At 42.4% G+C, this 20,173-nt stretch overlaps 1 protein-coding gene across 1 annotated transcript in view; it reads left to right on the forward strand.

The window, feature by feature from the left end:
- The window catches only part of pde11a (phosphodiesterase 11a), a 95,964-nt gene that overhangs the window by 54,636 nt on the left and 21,155 nt on the right, over positions 1-20,173 (forward strand). Inside the window, exons 6-10 of the mRNA XM_056269917.1 lie at positions 6,274-6,406; positions 8,813-8,888; positions 15,535-15,602; positions 16,661-16,753; positions 20,018-20,068. Coding sequence (XP_056125892.1) covers positions 6,274-6,406; positions 8,813-8,888; positions 15,535-15,602; positions 16,661-16,753; positions 20,018-20,068 — 421 coding nt within the window. The remainder of the gene's footprint in view (positions 1-6,273; positions 6,407-8,812; positions 8,889-15,534; positions 15,603-16,660; positions 16,754-20,017; positions 20,069-20,173) is intronic.

A 20,173-nucleotide genomic window follows, 5' to 3' on the forward strand; every position in this document is an offset into this window, starting at 1 on the left:
TGCAAACATAAGAACTGAAGCATTATACTTGCACTGCTATTTATGGTCTATACTTGTTATTCATCCATCTCTCTCTTGAGTCTGATACCTCCTAACTCCTACTTACAGTAATTAGGTCAAAAAAACACTCTAATGTTCAGCTAATTGCATTTAATTAATTTAAACTACAATACATTTTCATTTAATTGCAATTAACATGCATTCAAGTGTCCGACAAACATTACATTCAGTTCGCACGGAAGTATTCTTTTAAAATATATTTCCATAAGCACTCTTTTAAAAATCTTAGCTAAAGTGTAAATCTAGTTTCACACTCAGTTGTACTAAAGGATTATATAAACACATTAACTTATATGAACACAGAAACAGAAGAGGATCATATCCAGATTGAAAAAAAAAATGCAAAAATAATATCACAAAGCTTTGAAATTATACATCCTCAGTGTTATATATTACTGTCATCCACAGGGGGTTTTATGTGTGTTATTTAGTGATTTCATCCTCTGTTGGCTTCTCTAAAGGTACAGCCGAAGCCATTATGTAAGAATGATTTGAAACAGCTCGAGGCCAAACGGGAGAGAGAGAGAGAGAGAGAGAGAGAGAGAGAGAGAGAGAGAGAGAGAGAGAGAGAGAGAGAGAGACGCATCCCCGCTGCTCTCCCAGACACACACGAACGCAACATACACACAACACATGTGCAGATCTCAGTACACTCACACGCTCTCATTCATCCCTTTGATTCGGGCATTTCCTCAGACAGCAGCTCGCAGTGCCGTTAATTATGTGTGATCTTTGGGGTGTGATCGAGAGTGTGTTTGATCAGACTCTCTCAGCCTAGAGCACCAGAGCCTGAAGTGCACCACGTGAGAGAGATTAAAAGAGAGAGGGAGGCTACATCATTCAGGACTGTGTCTCCGCTGCACGTGGGCGTTTATGAGAGTCGGAGCGTTAACTTCTCATTGCTGTTGCAGGCTCCATAGAGCCTCGTTGAAATGCAGAGGAAAGTTTGTTAGCTGTACATGACTGTAGAGGGAATGGCATTGCGAGCAGCGAGTCAGCTTCTCCAGCTCTTCATGCAAGGCTCTCTTCACACTTTGTTCGATTTTCTTGGTCCGAATTTGCATTTAATTCCACCCCCTTATCCCAGCAGGTCTCTTTTTATATTTTGGGTCCGAACCATCCTACGTTTGCGTAATTGAAGTGAGCACCACCTTGAGTTCTACTCACTTAAAGGAGAACTCCGGACAATTTTTAAAGGTGCCCTAGAATGGGGTTATTTTATTATTTTATAATGTTTCCTGGGTTGCCCTTATAATGATAGTATGTTTTTTAGAGCAAAAATGGTCATAATTTAGAAATAAAAAGCATTTTTCCTAGCCTGATTTTAGCCTCTGATTTGAACACTCTGTTTGAAGGGGCGTGTCTGCTGTGGGATTCAGTGTAACCGCGGCCACTGCTGTGATTGGCTGACATGCTTGCATATGAAATAGCTACTTGTGAAACTCTCTCGAATACTTTTACTACACGTTTTTACTATCACAGCTATCGAGATTAACGAATCGTGAGAAGTTTTTAAAGTATTTAGATCTATTCCCATCACATACAATGTTGCCGTGATGAGCATTGAGCAGATGACAGTGTGTTGATCGCGAGAATGAAGATCTTATCATTGCAACGCAGTTTCTGCACTCACTCTGCTTTCACCAATGCAAACACGATGATGTAAATACAGTAAGAGCTTCGTTGTGCAGTAACGTGCGTCATTGATTTCATAACGAGTTTGGCAAGTGTCCAGATAAACTCGCGCTGTGGAAAGATTGTTCTTTGATCGCTTTCTGTATAATTTATTCACATTTTAAATACGTTTTTTTCATCCTACTAAAAGAAACGATGTGAAGCTGATATTTTAGTCACTGGCTTGACTTACTGATGCATAAACAGTATTGAACGATTTTGAGAGAAAGATTACCTGTCTGAACTTGAACAATTACACATCAGAAAGTGTTGCTTGGTAGCTCGATCCGAGGCCAGCTCTGTATTGGCCCAAGTTGAGGAAACAGTCGTCGGTGAAATGTTTGGACCATACAAAACTTTGGGAAGTTGTGCCGGCGCATTTGCAGGGAAAAAAAATTAACCCATTGTTTCTTCATAGGCTCGGATGAAGGAACTAAAGAATACTTTTGTGTTCATGTGTACATCCAAACACTGAGCAACTGCTATGCTTCGGCTGCGCAGTTCCGCCTGGCATTGAACATGGGCTGGCATATGCAAATTCGTGAAATCGTACATATTAACGATCCCGACTGTTGCGTCACAGTCGGTGTTATGTGGAGATTCGCCTATTTTTCAGGGGTGTTTTTCAAAAACGAGATTTAAATAAGAAGGAGAAAACAATAGTGTTTGAGACTCACTGTATGTCATGTCAATGTACTGAACTCTTCTTATTTAACTATGCCAAAATAAATTCAATTTCACATTCTAGGGCACCTTTAAGTTAATCTCGATCGTTACACCTTTGTGAGTACGAACCGGATCGGTGGTTGCAACACGGAGCTGTTCCCGCAAATGCCCAGAGCTCCCACTCAGCTAAAACGGCAGTAATGGGGGCATAAACAAAAACAGTGTCTTTGTACCTCTTAACAGACACAAAATGCAATTAAAATGTCTGTCCAACATTAACAGGAGCCTTACATGTGAAAAAGATGCGTTTAGCAACTTAGCCATTGTTTAACTGTCACCTGCCCGTATACGGGCAACCTAAATTTACTTCACTATATTACTATTAAATCCTAATCTAGTCATGACAAACTATATATCGTTGGAAAGGTCTAAGACTCCTTAATAGATGTTTTTTTTCTTACAAACTATGGATGAACAGTAATATGAATTTATGACATGAGTGCGCCTAAAAAAATCGACGTCATTACAGGAGTTTCTGACCTTTGTCACAAAAAGTCGACGCACACACTTTTAATAATTGAAACTTTGGTTTTTAATGCTAAGTTCATAATAAAACATAATCTAGTATTTGTCAATAAAAAAAGATACAATTTTGTTTAAAAAAGTAAAGTAAAAAGTCCTCTAAAAAGTATAATATATTATATATATATATAATTTTATATTATTATTATTTCACATATTTTAGTAGTTATCATAAATTAGGTATCATTTGAAAGCTTACGAACTCAGAATTCGTCCTGTGAAAACCGTTTTGAAATTGGATGTTGCGTTACCATAGAAACGGTATTTTTTTATTAGGCCCCTCCCCTTTTGGGCATCATCTTTTATAATTTATTATCAAAAATGTTCTAATTTTGACAAAACACATATTGTCAGAAAGGTCTGAGTCTCAAGATTCCATATTTAGACACAGAAGTGATATTTGGATAGAAATGTATTAATTTGTTATAGCAGAATGCATACAATTAAATTAAATTAAATGGCACCCGGTGGGTATTTTTGGTATTACGCCTAAACAAAATCTCATGGGAACTTCAATGTTTGTGATATCAACTTCAAATTTGGAACACAACTTGGTTAGATATATGGCTTTGACTTTCTGTCATTTTTAGGCTGAAACCTATATTAATTTATATATATTTTTAATAAAAGAAAAATATATATTTTATTATATTTTCATAACAATAAACTTAAACTTCAATAACTTTTAAATAATTTAATTCTATTAATTTATTCCACTGCAGCAATAATTTGCAAAGAGTCTTCTTTTAAAAGAGACCAACCGTAAGTACAAAGGCTTCATGAATTACAACCGTTTAAGTTTGGGTAGTGCATTTTCACTTCAACGCTCAAAAAGGGGGGTGACAGCTAAAGGGTTAAATTCACCTAAATAGTGTTTTAGACGGCAAGCTGTAGTCTCGCGCTGAAGTCCCGTGGGAACTCAGTTGTAGCCGGAAAAGGTAAACAGTGTCCAGGTGGGAGGAGCGTGAAGAGCATGATCGGAGTTGCTTACAAGTGAAGAAGCTTGTAGTAACGTAACTATGGAGAATATAATTCAAGTCATAGAAGCTAGTGAAATAATTAAAGTTTTGCAAATAAGTCTACAAAAACATTACTGCACAATCTCTCCTCAAGCCGCGTGTGCCCAAATAGAAGGATATATAAAGTTTACATTACCTCCACAGTGGTTGCACCCGTCTTCGTCCACGGAATGGCTTTTTTCTTCAACCGCCCCCGCTGTGTTGTGTCTGTGTAGTCATCCTTGTCAAAGTGTTCGCTGTAAATGCGGTAATCTTTAGTGCGTAGTACTTGTATGGGAGTTTGCACATCAAGTTGAAGTACAACTAGCCACAACTGCAGAATCTCGAGGTCATGGAAAGGAAGACGATGAAAATTTAAGTTTTTCATTTGCCACAATTCGGAAAGGCACAAACACTAACCGTTTCTTCTTCACTTGTAAGCAACTCCGATCATCACTCTTCACACACTACGCTCCTCCCACCTGGACACTGTTTACCTCTTCCGGCTACAACTGAATTCCCACGGGACTTCAGCGCGAGACTACAGCTTGCCGTCTAAAACGCTATTTAGGTGAATTTAAACAATGGCTAAGTTGCTAAACGCATCTTGTTCACATGTAAGGCCCATGTTAATGTTGGACAGACATTTTAATTGCATTTTGTGTCTGTTAAGAGGTACAAAGACACTCTTTTTGTTTATGCCCCCATTACTGCCGTTTTAGCTGAGTGGGAGCTCTGGGCATTTGCGGGAACAGCTCCGTGTTGCAACCACCGATCCGGTTCGTTTTCTTTTTCTATAGACAGTACTCACAAAGGTGTAACGATCGAGATTAACTTAAAAATTGCCCGGAGTTCTCCTTTAATAATGTTGGGTTAAAATTAACCCAACGAGTAACCCAACTATGGGGTGGTATAGCACCTTTTCAACTGTGGGTTATTTTAACCCAATGCATTGGGTTAAAAGCCACTTGGTTTAAAAGTAACCCAACAGTTAAGTTAACTTTTTATTTATGACATAATAAATATGAAAAACTGCACTCTCTAGTTATATCTCATATATTATTAATACCATGTCCACACAGACGTGTTTCAGCCTAAGCCATCATCAGTGTGTGGTTTTTCATCTTTATTTGATAACTTCTTTATAACTCGCACCCATAAACGGTTTAGGAGTTGAGCGCGCCTGTTCTCAGCACTATTTATGACATAATAAAATAAAATACACTTTTCAAATACAGGTTGTTTATTTGTATAAAACAATAAATATGTCAATTTTTTTTTTTTAATTGCAAACAAAATATTGGGTAGTCCAAAATGTAATGTAAATATACATAATTGTGTACATAAATTCAAAATACACAAGTTTACATACAACATACGTATTTAACACCCGGGTTATTACTAGAAAATACCCAACGATATTAAAAATGACCCAACATTTTTTTTAAATAACCCAACATAGTGACCCAATACTGTATGTGTAACCCAAAGGTCGGGTTAAAAAAATAGCCCAACGCTTTTTAACTGTGTAGTGACAGCTGTTTACATGGCAACGATGAGGGCCAGATGAGATTGCAGATTTTTGCATTTGGAGTTAAAGTATATTTTTTGAACAGCTGTACTCGAAACAAAACTGCATGCATTTTGCGGAAGAACGTTGTTTTGGTTGTGCTTCGGCTCTGCGTGATTGTGCGGATGAATATGGCTATTGACCAAAAAACATTCACTACTAGACTTAAGAGCTACATATGGCAATTTATCTGTTCAGTAAAATACCTTAATCACCTGTTGAGTAATAAAAACACCATCATCTCCGCGTCGCTTTTACACCATTTGAAATTCCTCAGTTCTTGCCATCTCCGCAATAACACGCACGATCGAGTGACGTAGGCTATGTATGCATTTTCCACATGGGCATTTTCAAAGAGTACATTTCATGACTATATTCCTTAACACACTAAGTCCACTTTGTAATAACACCAACATAAAAGTGTTACTTGGGGATGAATTCAGCTAAATTGCCATTGAGATGCCATTGATGTCCGAATTACCCTGAATTTACGTACATTTCAAATCACTTTTTCAAATCACGTTTTTATATTTTTTTTCTTACGCTTTAGTTAATTAGAGACATTTTTCCATGACAAAAGCTCAAACGGTGCAGGATGAGTTGTACACAAAAATCTAATTATGAGGGTGTAGGGTTTAAACGCAAGCCCAAGTATGAGCAATTAAAGTGATTGTCTGGTTACACACAGCAGCTCGCATCATTTCCTCTTTGTCTTGTCCACAGCTTCAAGGACAGCATGGACAAATCGTCCTATTCTGATTGGCTGATTAATAACAGCATTGCAGAGCTGGTCGCCTCCACTGGGCTTCCTGTGAATATCAGTGATGCCTACCAAGACCCACGCTTCGACGCTGAAGTAAGCAATATATCAATTAATAAAGCCTGTTACATGGCTGATGTTTGGACTCCCATTAAAGGAGTATTCTGGGTTTTAAAAAAGTCTTAAACTTTATTACCATTATTACTTTTACATGTCCCTCAGTTTTTACAGTGGAAGTTAATGGGTCAAGTGTACCGGAGGATTTAAAAGCAGACATGCAGTTTGTTTTTTAAAGCACTTACATGAATTATTCAGTAAAAATGGTATTAAGTGATCTGTAAATTCTGGGCTAATGAACTTTTTGTGTGTATGTGCTAATGATGCAGTTGCTCCATGTAAACAGTATTTAACTATTGAGGTCTATGATTGCCACTTAAAATCAATTATAAATACAAAACAGTTTTTAGATGGACAATGTTTTATTGACACATTCGATTTATATTTTAAACGAGAATTTAATATCTATTTATTTGAGCATTTGAATTTTACATATTTAAATTTTTTAATTCATATTTGATGATGATAATTGATTGATTCATTGATTGATTCATCAGAATTGCGTGATATAAAGTCGCAATTGTGAGTTATAAAGTCAGAATTGCATGATATAAAGTCGCAATTTTGTGTTATAAAGTCAGAATTGGGTGATAGAAAGTCGTAATTGTGTGTTAGTCAGAATTGTGAGAAATAAACTCACAATTCTATTATTTTTTTTCAGAATTGCATGTTTATATCTCGCAATTCTGACTTTATAACACAAAATTGGGACATATAAAGTCAGAATTGTGAGATGTAAACTCGCAATTGTGAGATAAAAAGTCGCAATTATTAGTGATGGGGACGAGACCGCCTATGCCGAGTCCGAGTCAAGACCGAGTCTTTGAAGGGCCGAGTCCGAGTCGAGACCGAGTCCCTTGCTTTTCAAATACAGTCGAGTCCGAGTCAAGACCGAGTTTTTTAGGAAGCAAGTCCGAGTCGAGATTTTGTCTCGACATGTCAGTTTTGAAATTCATGATTTAATATCACCTAATCAACTGTTAGGCCTTTGCATTGCACCATGGGATGTCATTTTCAAATAATGCCCGTCAACATTGCATTTTATTATTATTGTTGTTATGTGTTGTTTTTTTATATGAACATAAAAAAAATGCGTTGGAAAAAAAAAATCTCGAGGACTCGGTCTGAAATTACGAGTCCTTCTCCTCCCACTGTTGTCCGAGACCGAGTCAAGACCGAGTCTTTGAAGGGTCGAGTCCGAGTCAAGACCGAGTCTTTGAAGGGTCGAGTCCGAGTCAAGACCGAGTCTTTGAAGGGTCGAGTCCGAGTCAAGACCGAGTCTTTGAAGGGTCGAGTCCGAGTCAAGACCGAGTCTTTGAAGGGTCGAGTCCGAGTCAAGACCGAGTCTTTGAAGGGTTGAGACCGAGTCAAGACCGAGTCTTTGAAGGGTCGAGTCCGAGACGAGTCCGAGTCTTTGAAGGGTCGAGTCCGAGACGAGTCCGAGTCTTTGAAGGGTCGAGTCCGAGTCAAGACCGAGTCTTTGAAGGGTCGAGTCCGAGTCAAGACCGAGTCTTTGAAGGGTCGAGTCCGAGTCAAGACCGAGTCTTTGAAGGGTCGAGTCCGAGTCAAGACCGAGTCTTTGAAGGGTTGAGACCGAGTCAAGACCGAGTCTTTGAAGGGTCGAGTCCGAGACGAGTCCGAGTCTTTGAAGGGTCGAGTCCGAGACGAGTCCGAGTCTTTGAAGGGTCGAGTCCGAGTCAAGACCGAGTCTTTGAAGGGTCGAGTCCGAGTCAAGACCGAGTCTTTGAAGGGTCGAGTCCGAGTCAAGACCGAGTCTTTGAAGGGTCGAGACCGAGTCTTTGAAGGGTCGAGTCCGAGACGAGTCCGAGTCTTTGAAGGGTCGAGTCCGAGTCAAGACCGAGTCTTTGAAGGGTCGAGACCGAGTCAAGACCGAGTCTTTGAAGGGTCGAGACCGAGTCAAGACCGAGTCTTTGAAGGGTCGAGTCCGAGACGAGTCCGAGTCTTTGAAGGGTCGAGTCCGAGTCAAGACCGAGTCTTTGAAGGGTCGAGTCCGAGACGAGTCCGAGAAAGCAGAAATCGGTCTCGAGACCGGACTCGAGTACTACATCACTAGCAATTATCTTTAAAAATGTTTTAGTCTGTGGCGGTAACAAGTTTCCATAGATTACAGATGCTACAGGAAGAGCTACAGTTGTATTTAACCCAGAATATTCCTTTTAAAGAGCCTGATTAAAGTTGAGAGAGACTTCTGCTCTGCATAAGACCTTGGACCTCTGTCGGCTCTTGTGTGTCTTCTAAATGCCAGCAGCACAAATTTATATAACACTGTGTCTTCAGACGATCTCATATTTTTGCTCGCTTCTCCTCACAAGCTTCTTGTCAGATCATGTGTTTTTTGATGTGATGACAAGTGTTTGTTTTCAGGCGGATCAGTTCTCTGGCTTCCATATTAGATCTGTCCTGTGTGTCCCTATCTGGAACAGTAACCACCAAATCATAGGTAAGTTATCCAATGAACCACTGTTGTTTCACTACATATAGTATATATGTGTTGATGTCCCCTGCTCTGCGGTGTTGTACTGAATTATGTGTGAGCAAGTGGAGGACAAACATGTGTATGTATGATAATGTCTGTTTAAATGTATCTGTGTGTCAGATCAGCGCGTGTGTGCTGTTGCAGAGCGCAGTGTGTGTGTGTGTGCGTGGGTGGATGTGTGTGTGTGTGTGGGAAGTTTCTGCCAGGGACCAAAAGTCATTATGAGCACAAACAGCCAGTAGAAGCAGGAGTCAAGGATGTCTTCATTCAAAATATTCTCCTCTTGCTTTCTTCATCTTTTTCCTTTTTCCCAAATTGAGCTTGAAGCTAGTGTGAGAAATTTCAGCACTATGAGGAGAGAAATCATCTAAATCTCTGGTCTGTGAAACTTCACTGTCCAAAAAGGAAATATCTTATATCTATATACTGTATACTGTAGTCTTTTTGAAATTCTTAGATATGTTCAGAATGGCATTCAGGATACTACTATTTTTATAGTATGCAGTTGTGGCAAAGCCTTAACTTGTTGTGGTGGGTATGAAGGAGACAGGGGGAAGAGAATGGCTGTGCAGCAGCTCACGTAATGTATTCATACACTTCACTTAAGCAAACAAAAATATAGTATGAGGGCATTTCAGCAGCAACTCAGATTTCTGCACACAAAGCTCTTCTTTAACACGGTTTCCACGTGCACAGCTCACTCCCAAGGCAGCCGCTTCTCTGCACTCACGCTGCTCCTTTTCACCCGTCTCTCGATTCACTGCAAAGTCCAAACACTTAGTTCTCATTAACCAGAGGCGTTTTCCTTTCCATTCAATTCCCCCGCACTTGCTCTCCACCTGCAGCAGCTGTCAAACCATGTCCCCTCTTCCACAGCAGTATATGCTATATATGCTAGTATCATGCCGGGAAGTCTGCGACAGCTATCTGCAGCCCTGGCCTGTGGACCACCTGGCATTCAAATGGTTGCAAAGCCAGATACCAACGGGTGATCCGTGCGCTGGCACCCTTCATGCGGTGGAGCCATTGGAGCAGGGCATAGTCCGAACTAGAAAGTGAAAGCCCATCCCAACAGGTAGTAATGGAAAGTGAGGACCGCCTACTTGATGGCCAGCCATTCCCAGCCCCCTGTCCGATGCATCTGCCAGCAAGACAAAAGGGAGAGGGGAATGCAATACTGGTCCACCACATAGTGCAGCCTTCCCTTGGGTGAAAGCCTGTTGACACTGCTTCGTCCGTCGGGTCTGAAGCTCTCTTTTTAGTAAGATCAGTCAGGGGGTTGATGACGTCCGAATAGTTAGGTATAAACTGCCTGAAATAGCCAGTCAGCCCCAAAAACGTTATCACTCCCATTTTGGTGTGGTTTGGTCAATTTGGGGCCACGCCTGCCCGTGACCCAAGTGGAACACAGATACCATACTTCCACCTGTCCAATTGCACACTTCTTCAGGTTTACTGTGAGCCCTGCTGCGACCTCAGAAGTCAGGACCGCTCTTAGGCGTTGCACATGCCGCTGCCAATCATTACTGTATATTATGATTTAATCAAGGTATTGTCAGGTTGCTGTAGGCTGCTGAAGACGAGGACACGGAATCTACGATATAGGTATTTATTTACAAACTTTACTTCCATAAACATACAAGAACAAAGGGAAAGGAACTCCAGGACTTCAAAACACACAACCATACACGGACGACGACCAACAAACACTGAGGGAAAACACAGGGCTTAAATGAACAGGGACTAATGGGATGATTAACAGAACACAGGTGAAGGGAATTACTAATCAGACATAGCGGGAAAACTAACAGGACTGAACCAAAAATCACAAAAGACGGGGGAAACAAGATCTCAAAACAGAACTAAACACATTGAAACCGTGACAGTACCCCCCCCTCTCCGAAGGCGCGACCTCGCGCCGTACAACATCCAAAGGGGTGGGAGGGTGGGCGCCCTGGAGGCTGACGAGGGCATGGTGATGCAGGGACGGGAAGCCTCCAGGGCGGAGCTGGTAGCTTTGGGAACCGGGGTGGAACCGGCTGTGGACGTGGCCATGGCGGAGCGGGCTGTGGTCGTGGCCAGGGCGGTGCAGGCTGTGGGCGTGGCCACGGCGGAGCTGTCGGACCCTCGGGCGTCCAGGGCGGAGCTGTCGGACCCTCGGGCGTCCAGGGCGGAGCTGTCGGACCCTCGGGCGTCCCGGGCGGAACTGTCGGACCCTCGGGCGTCCAGGGCGGAGCTGGATGTGGACGTGGCCACGGCGGAGCTGGACGTGGGCGTGGCCAGTGCTGAGCAGACGAACCCTTGGGCGTCCAGGGTGGAGCTGTCGGACCCTCGGGCGTCCAGGGCGGAGCTGTCGGACCCTCGGGCGTCCAGGGCGGAGCTGTCGGACCCTCGGGCGTCCAGGGCGGAGCTGTCGGACCCTCGGGCGTCCAGGGCGGAGCTGTCGGACCCTCGGACGTCCAGGGCGGTGACGACCCTTCGGACGGCCACGGTGGTGAAGACCCTTTAGGCGGCCAGGGTGGTGAAGACCCTTCAGGCGGCCACGGCGGCGAAGACCCCTCAGGCGGCCACGGTGGTAAAGACCCTTCAGGCGGCCAGGGCGGCGAAGAGCCTTCGGGTGGGCGCCCCCCCAAAATTTTAATGGGAAAATTGACAGGACAGGGGGGATCCGGCAGCAACGAGGGTCTTGGGCTGGGCAGGACCAGCAGTGAAAAGGACTTTGAACTAAGCAGGACCAGCGGCAAAGGAAACTCTGGGCTGGACAGGACTGGCGCAGGATCAGTGGGCTCTGGCGCAGGATCAGCGGGCTCTGGCGCAGGATCAGCGGGCTCTGGCGCAGGATCAGCGGGCTCTGGCGCAGGATCAGCGGGCTCTGGCGCAGGATCAGCGGGCTCTGGCGCAGGATCAGCGGGCTCTGGCGCAGGATCAGCGGGCTCTGGCGCAGGATCAGCGGGCTCTGGCTCTGGCGGGCAGGCGACGGGCTCAGGTTCTGGCGGGCAGGCGACGGGCTCAGGCTCTGGCGGGCAGGCGACGGGCTCAGGCTCTGGCGGGCAGGCGACGGGTTCAGGCTCTGGCGGGCAGGCGACGGGCTCAGGCTCTGGCGGGCAGGCGACGGGCTCAGGCTCTGGCGGGCAGGCGACGGGCTCAGGCTCTGGCGGGCAGGCGACGGGCTCAGGCTCTGGCGGGCAGGCGACGGGCTCGGATTGGCTGGACGGAACCAGCGGTGCAGGCTTGGCTGGGCTGGACGGAACCAGCGGTGAGGGCTTGGCTGGGCTGGACGGAACCAGCGGTGCGGGCTTGGCTGGGCTGGACGGAACCAGCGGTGAAGGAAACTCTGGCACTTCGGGACCGATGAGAGGAGGAATATCGGTGAAGTCATCAAACTCGGAATTAACCTTAACTGTGCAGGGAAGCTCAGGCTCGGCAGGCGTGCAGGGAAGCTCAGGCTCGGTCATCACCAACCCAGGGTCGAAAAGAGGCCAGAATATAGAGTGGTGTCGGGCTTCCACTCGACCACCTCCTCCACTGCGGCCTCCACGTGTCCCACGAAATATGGCCAAACGGGTCCCCGCAAATGGATGTCCTCTCTCCCGCTCGGTCATCTTCGGTTTCCTTACTTCTTTAGTAATGGTTGGTCGTTCTGTCAGGTTGCTGTAGGCTGCTGAAGACGAGGACACGGAATCTACGATATAGGTATTTATTTACAAACTTTACTTCCATAAACATACAAGAACAAAGGGAAAGGAACTCCAGGACTTCAAAACACACAACCATACACGGACGACGACCAACAAACACTGAGGGAAAGCACAGGGCTTAAATGAACAGGGACTAATGGGATGACTAACAGAACACAGGTGAAGGGAATTACTAATCAGACATAGCGGGAAAACTAACAGGACTGAACCAAAAATCACAAAAGACGGGGGAAACAAGATCTCAAAACAGAACTAAACACATTGAAACCGTGACAGGTATGCGGCAGCATACGCTTGGTGCAGCCATAAGACCCAGTCCATGAGGTGGGAGCCCCGAACAACCCGAACAGAAGCGTAACAAATTGCTGTTAACTAAACGGGGTGGAAAAGGACGTTTTCTCTCAAGATATTGCTGTTAAGGCGATTTGCCAATACCCTTTCTTCAAATTCAGTGTTGAGTCAAATCGAGCAGTGCCTAACCGGTCGAGCAATTCATCAACTAGAGGCATGGGATAAGCATCAAACTTGGAGACCGCATTTACTTTGCGGTAGTCAACACAGAATCTGGTCGAGTCGTCCGTCTAAGGCACTAAAACTATTAGGCTGGACCATTCACTGTGTGACTCTGTATTACACCCATTTCGAGCATCACCTCTAATTAATCCCTCACAATTTTCTTTTTGTATTCCGGAAAACTATAGGGTCGGGAACGCACCACGACTCCTGAATATGTTTCAGTGTGGTGTTCTATAAGATTTGTGCGGCCGATAAGAGGTGACAACACATCTGCGAACTCACGCTGTACTTAATCTCGTCCAGTTGGCACGGCGGGAGGTGCTCTCCACAAGGGATTGAATGCGTTGGGTTTTAAATTCACCTCCGGCCCAAGCTCCTCACATTCTTTCGTGATCGTGGCCAACTGAACAGAGTTCTCTTCCCTCCATGGTTTTAGGAGGTTGAGATGGTAGATCTGTTTATCCCCTCTTTTGTTCGGTCGCACAACCTCATAGTCAACATCTCCGTCTTGCCATGTTACCATAAAGGGTCCCTATACTGTAGTTCGTAAAGCTCATGGAGTGTTTCGTGACATGCCTTGGTTGGTGAGAATCTCTTTCGGTATTCCCACCCGGGAGATAACTCGGAAGAGGGCATCCGCTACACTCTTTGCTGAGATGCCACCGCCTCCGGGTATCGAGTTGCATAGTCTACGATGACTAATGCAAAGCGATGCCTTCGTGATGACCGATCTAATGGCATGACGAGGTCAATGCCAATTCTTTAGAAGGGGACCTTATTTAGGGACATCTGCGTGTCCTGCATTACGCGATATAACCGGTCACTAATTACCACAAAATAGGGGTATTAGAGAATGCTATGGTTTGACGAGGTTCCCATCAATGGACCACATATTCTCAAAGGCATTTCATAGAGTTTATCCCAGGGCTGCTCCAGAGGGAAGTCCTAGAGGAAAAAGAACACTATCCTTTTCTCCATTGCAGTCCTCACCTCACCCATCCCAGCTGCACTCGTGGTCTCATGGCCCCAGCCATTCGCTCGTCCCAGCTCTCGATTTGCAGGTGCCACCCTTGCAAATACCCCTCAGATAATCCGAAAATAAAGGCCAAATTGTCCCCAAAAATATAGGTTGGCTGAGGTGGGGATTAATTGACACCTCTATTCTATGCTTTTGAACCCCTAACTGTATTGTGACGATGCCAACAGGATTTTTCCGAACTTCCCTGTTGCACACACCGCACCCACACCACGTGGCTCATATCCCATGCCCCTGGTTGCATCAGACGTTCATGGATAGAGGTTGGGTTACAACCCGAATCCACCAAAGCCTGATAGGTATTTCCCCTGATACTTACTGGTATCTGATACCTTCCAGCTCGATCGGGGGCCCTTTGCGGGCACTCGGGGACCCAGATCAGCATATCCACCTCCATGGAGGTACACTGATCCTGATAATGTCCAGGCTCCCCTCCGCACCAGCAGTGCTGGGAATGTCCTCTCGCAGACGTGAGAGAGGTGGGAAAGGATACATTAGAGGTCGTGGGGACTCCCGTTCGAGGAGGCATGACGGGTCGGGTTGGCGGTGACGTTGGGTTACCCCGCCGCGATGTCATCATCCCTGACGCGTCCTGCATCACGTCCTGTAGAATACATAGAGTAAAATGTTTTTTTCTTTATGGTTTTACATTGCTAACAACATTTCTTAATTTCCTTCATGCAAAATAAGCATTTTTATGATATGAGATGATAACTAGTCACCTCTCACTGTATCACATGCATGTAAAGAGGTCATATTACAACACATTTACTGTTTGGAACATTTATCATTGCCTAATGCTTAAAAATATTACTCAGTATATGCTATGCAGATGCACTGAGCGAGCGGTATTCCGAAACATCCAAAATCAGCTTAGAGATTAATTAAATACACCGTATAACTTGTGAGGATGACTGGACACCCCTTGTGGTTTTAGATTACTTAAAATGTTTTTATTGCCAGGCACATTTCAGTGGGCTTTCAGGCGAACAGGCTTCTCTGTGTGATATAAATGTTGTAATTATGAGCAGGGTTATGGTAGAGCCTGCAATGCAAGCTCTACATTTATGATTGACTATAATGAGACGGCGAGGATGGGGGGAGGCGATAGGTGTGTGAACAGGGGGAGGGTTTGCACTTAAAGGAACAATCATTCTAATTACATACTAAAACACAGCACACTGTTTAATTATCCATGTAGAGACAGAGAGAGAGAGATTAGAAGTGCGGCAAGGAAGAGATTCCTGACTCCTGCACTAAAATACAGATTGAAACCTTCATCTGCAATGCATTAAAGAACCTCATATGGGTCGTAAAAAACAGCATGCAATCTGACTGTCTTCATGTGTGTATGTTGCAGGTGTGGCTCAGGTCTTGAACAGGTTGGATGGGAAACCGTTTGATGATTTAGATCAGAGGCTGTTTGAGGTATGGTATGAATCATCTGTGAGATATCCTTATGAATGCGTAGCTAGCTGTCCTTCAAACATGAGTTCATTTGGAGGATACACAAAAGTCATAATTCTCTCAAATCGCTCTGAGACGCTTGCAGTGAAGTGAAAGATGTTCGGTGTCCGCTGTAAGCTGGTCCTACAGCACATGTACCCCTCCACCTCCCCAGCTCCACCTGTCTAGATCTGCTACAGGATTTATGTACGCTTATGCATGCAGCTGCAACATATCTAACATGCTCAATAGCAGCATGTCTGTGTATCTGTTGGTAATAGCAAGTCCATACGTGCTCTGCAGCAGCGTGAGTAGCAGATCTAACCCGCCAAGACCAAATACATTAACACTGTCATATTTAGCATTAACATGCTAAAGCTATTCCGATATACATATATATTTCACTTCATTGTAAGGGTCTCAGAGCGTTTTGAGAGAATCATGGCTTTACTATGTATGCTCAAAATAAACTCACATCCTTCTAAGAATATAAAATATATTATGGATTAGAAATTGAATCGGAAAAAAACTACACACCAACCTGGCTTTTTGAAGTGGGCTCAGATATTTGTGTGTGTGTGTGTGTGTGGAGCCCAGCTCACTTATTGTTTTATCTTATAATATATAGAACATTATTTCCAATGTAATATTGACAATGATTATTGTATTATTTATAATATTTGAGTACAGTTAGGCCTAACACATGAACGTATTGGGAATAATAATAATAAACCTTTAATAATGCTAGAATAATATGTATATATTATATGTAATAGTAAAATGCGTATTATATATTGCAATAATATATATTGTCCATACAATATACAGGTGTATGTGTAATATAACTTCATAAATTGATCCCCAGCATCAGTAAAGCATTTGTATTAGCTACATATTGTTTTGTTATTATAACTTAAATGGTAACTATAATAACTCTGATTCACACAAACACTCCTGAAACAAAGTTTTAAAAACCACTTTCAGATGTTTAAATTGGTTGTACATGCGTGTGACTTCACGTTCTCTTTTTCTCTCTTTAGGCATTTGTGATATTCTGTGGACTGGGAATCAATAACACCATTATGTATGACCAAGTGAAGAAGTCCTGGGCCAAACAGTCTGTCGCTTTGGATGTATGTCTCTCCAAAACACACACACATCAAAACACACTTAATTGTGATTTGCAGGATTTTTCTAAAGTGGTGGCAGATTAGTTGGAACATTTGTAATTGGTGGGTTGTTGGATTAAAAACATATGACTGGTGAGGATGATTTAACACATGCAAAGATGTGAGCGTGTGATTAGTGGAATATTGACCTAGTTCCTGTTAGAGGCGGAGCTTAAGGATGAGCTGTATTCACTTGTGACTCAGAGTAGGTTTGACACTCAACCGCCTCACACTGCAGTCGTCTCCAAGTGATCATATCATGGAAAACTGGATTTTCCTTGCTGTTTTGAAATAAGAGTCTAACAAACTATGTTAGTTTCCAGTTTATTCAGAACATTTACTGAAACTTATCTGTTTTTATAATTGTGATGTCACACTCAAAAACAAGCCTGTTCAATGAGAGGGCAGAAAATGATCAATTCAAACCAAATTATCACTGTGTTGCTTCAAGAAACCTGCACTGACATATAAGCTGACTTAACATGCTATAAAAGAGCAGAATATGAGCCCTTTAATGGAACAATGAAACAGTGGGACGCCTTTAAAGCTTCAATCGACCGACTTCAATCGAACAACTCTCATCTGGTCTATAGGGTTTTGATTATTATTATTCTCAGAAAGTCGTGACAGTCACTGTGTGTGTGTGTGTGTGTGTGTCTGTATGTGAGTGTGTGTGTGTGTGTGTGTTTGTGTCTGTATCTGTGTGTGTGTGTGTGTGTGTGTGTGTATGTGTGCATTTGTGTGTGCATTTGTGTGTATGTGTGTGTGCATGTGTGTGTGTGTGTGTGTGTGTGTGTGTCTGTGTGTGTGTTTTAATATGTGTGTTTTAAGTTAATAAGGTCCTAATAGTTGGTTAATGCATTAACTAACAATATCTAACAATGAACAATATATTGGTTCTTTGGACCAAATGGACCCGAAGAATTTAAATAAAAAAATGTGTAAAATCATAGCTTCATCGGAATGGTCCGAAATTTGGTGACTTTGTTGGTACTTGGTATATGAACACCCAAAAAAATTGGGGACAGGATTTGAATAGTCTAAGTGGTTGTAAAAAAAATGGTCACACTCAGGGTCTTCGGGTCCAAATGGACCCGCCATAGGAAATGAATGGGAAATTGACAAAAATGTGACAATACAGAGTTGTTTTGTGCGTACAATCAACAAATCAGCCACGATCCAGAAAAAAAGCACACAACAGTGAAGGGGTGAATCTATAAAACATCAAGAGTGCAAAACAGACACATCCACACACACACACACACACACACACACTTTTATACACAAACACACCAATAAATTCAGATTACATAAATATGTTTTGAATTTTTAAAAATCACAGCTTCATCGGAATGTTACGAAACTAGGTGACTTTTATGGTATTAGGTATGTGAACAAACAAAAAATATTGAGGTCATGATCCAAGCATGCTAAGTGGTCGTCACACTTCTGCTCTTTGGTCAAAAATGACCCCCATAGGAAATGAATGGGAAATTGTCAGATTTTTTTTTTTTGCATACAATCTACAAATCAGCCAGGATGCAGAAAAAAGGACTCAACAGTGAAGGGGTGAATCTCTAAAACATCAAGAGTGCAAAACAGACACACACACATACACACACACACACACACACACACACACACACACACACACACTGTATTATATATTTATAATAATCTGTATTATAAAGTAAAACTGGCACTTCAAATTACCATTTAAACCAAACAAACAAACAAACAAAAAACAAGACAAAAATAGTCTTTGAGAATCTGTTATTATATTTTAAAATCAACAACCTGAAAAAAATTGTCAAAGATGTGCAAAACTCACAAGAATTCTGAACCCTTTCTACAGAGAGCTGTAAATCCACTAGTGGTAAAAATGTGCTATTGCGTGATAAAAATGCTCAGTGTGTCCAGCAGATGGCATCCATCTCATTTCAAAAATTGTTTTCATGAGGCCTAGGCTTGACTCTAAAATGAAATACAGCTTTAAAAAAAAAAAAAAAAAAAATACATATTTATAAAAAAATTATATTATATTGAATGGGAAAAAATGGGTCATAATTATTGCATAAATATTAATTATAAATCATAAAATTTTCTCAAAACACCAAAAAATAAAAGAAAAAAAATTATAAAAAACAAGTAAAAAAAAATAATATGATTTTCTTTTAATAAATATGAATCAAACCCTTCCGGACCATTTGGTCCCGAAGACCCTGAGTGTGACCCTGAAATGAAGGACCCCAGAGGGTTAAAGTATTCATTTATATTTGTTAATGTTATTTAATACGAATAAAACTCAAATCAACAAAATCAAGTCATTTTCCCTGTTCGAGAAGCCACTCAGACACAGTATATGTCACTGTAGAAGAAAAAAAAAACTTCCATTTCGTGATGACAAACCAAAAATTAAGAAATTCTGACATTAATGTTCATTTTTCAATTCAACTTTTCACTAATCATCACGCTGATGATAATATAATATAATCTGTAATAAACGTTTTGTATGAAATTTAACAGTGCAAAGCAGAATCATGGTGGTCTCCGAGTGATGAACCCCACCATAAACACACATTGCTGATCAAAAAGTGATGATTTCATTTCACGCATCACGCATTAACACACACACACCCTTTAAAGGCAAACGGGAAGACATAGTGACATCTTTCCTCACGACACCACAACCACGGAGCAATGAGTGTGAAAATGAAGCAGCGGAAGTGGGGACGCTGTGTTTATTAGCTGTGTAACTACATTACAGCGGCTGAGCAGCGAGTGTGTGTGTGTGTGTGAGCATTAATTAACTTCTCCAAGCTCTTCTCACTCTCCAGAGGAATGCAGGACTGGCTTCTGTGATAAATATGACCGTATTCATAAGGATTACAGATTGTCAGTAAATTAATTTGTAACAGATCATCAACAGACTATAGCGGAGCTGAAATTAATATTGCATAACCTGTAACCTTTTGAGAATTGAGAATCAGACTGTCAGTATGTTATGAATGGATGTTCATATCATTGCGCTCACATGACTCTCAGCAGCCAATCAGAGCGAGCGATGCAGCAGTGACATGTTGTATTGCCAGGGTTAATGCAATTCAACTCTCTATGATCTCTGGGATGTTTGTATCTTGTCATGTATATATTATAAACATAAAATATAGAAATGCATAAAATATTAACCTTGATTAATTTGTGTGTGTGTGTGTGTGTTTTCCATAGGTGCTGTCATATCATGCCACATGCTCTAAGACTGAGGTGGACAAGTTTAAGGTAAACATTAATGCATCAACAGATTGTATTTTATAGACCGTCTGACATTTCAGGAGCTTATCAATAATGAAAAACCTGATTCATGATATATTAGCCTCAGTATAT

This window comes from Rhinichthys klamathensis, unplaced genomic scaffold (assembly GCF_029890125.1).
Source record: "Rhinichthys klamathensis goyatoka isolate OS25496 unplaced genomic scaffold, OSU_Roscu_1.1 h1tg000294l_1, whole genome shotgun sequence".
NCBI classification, from domain to species: Eukaryota; Metazoa; Chordata; class Actinopteri; order Cypriniformes; family Leuciscidae; genus Rhinichthys; species Rhinichthys klamathensis.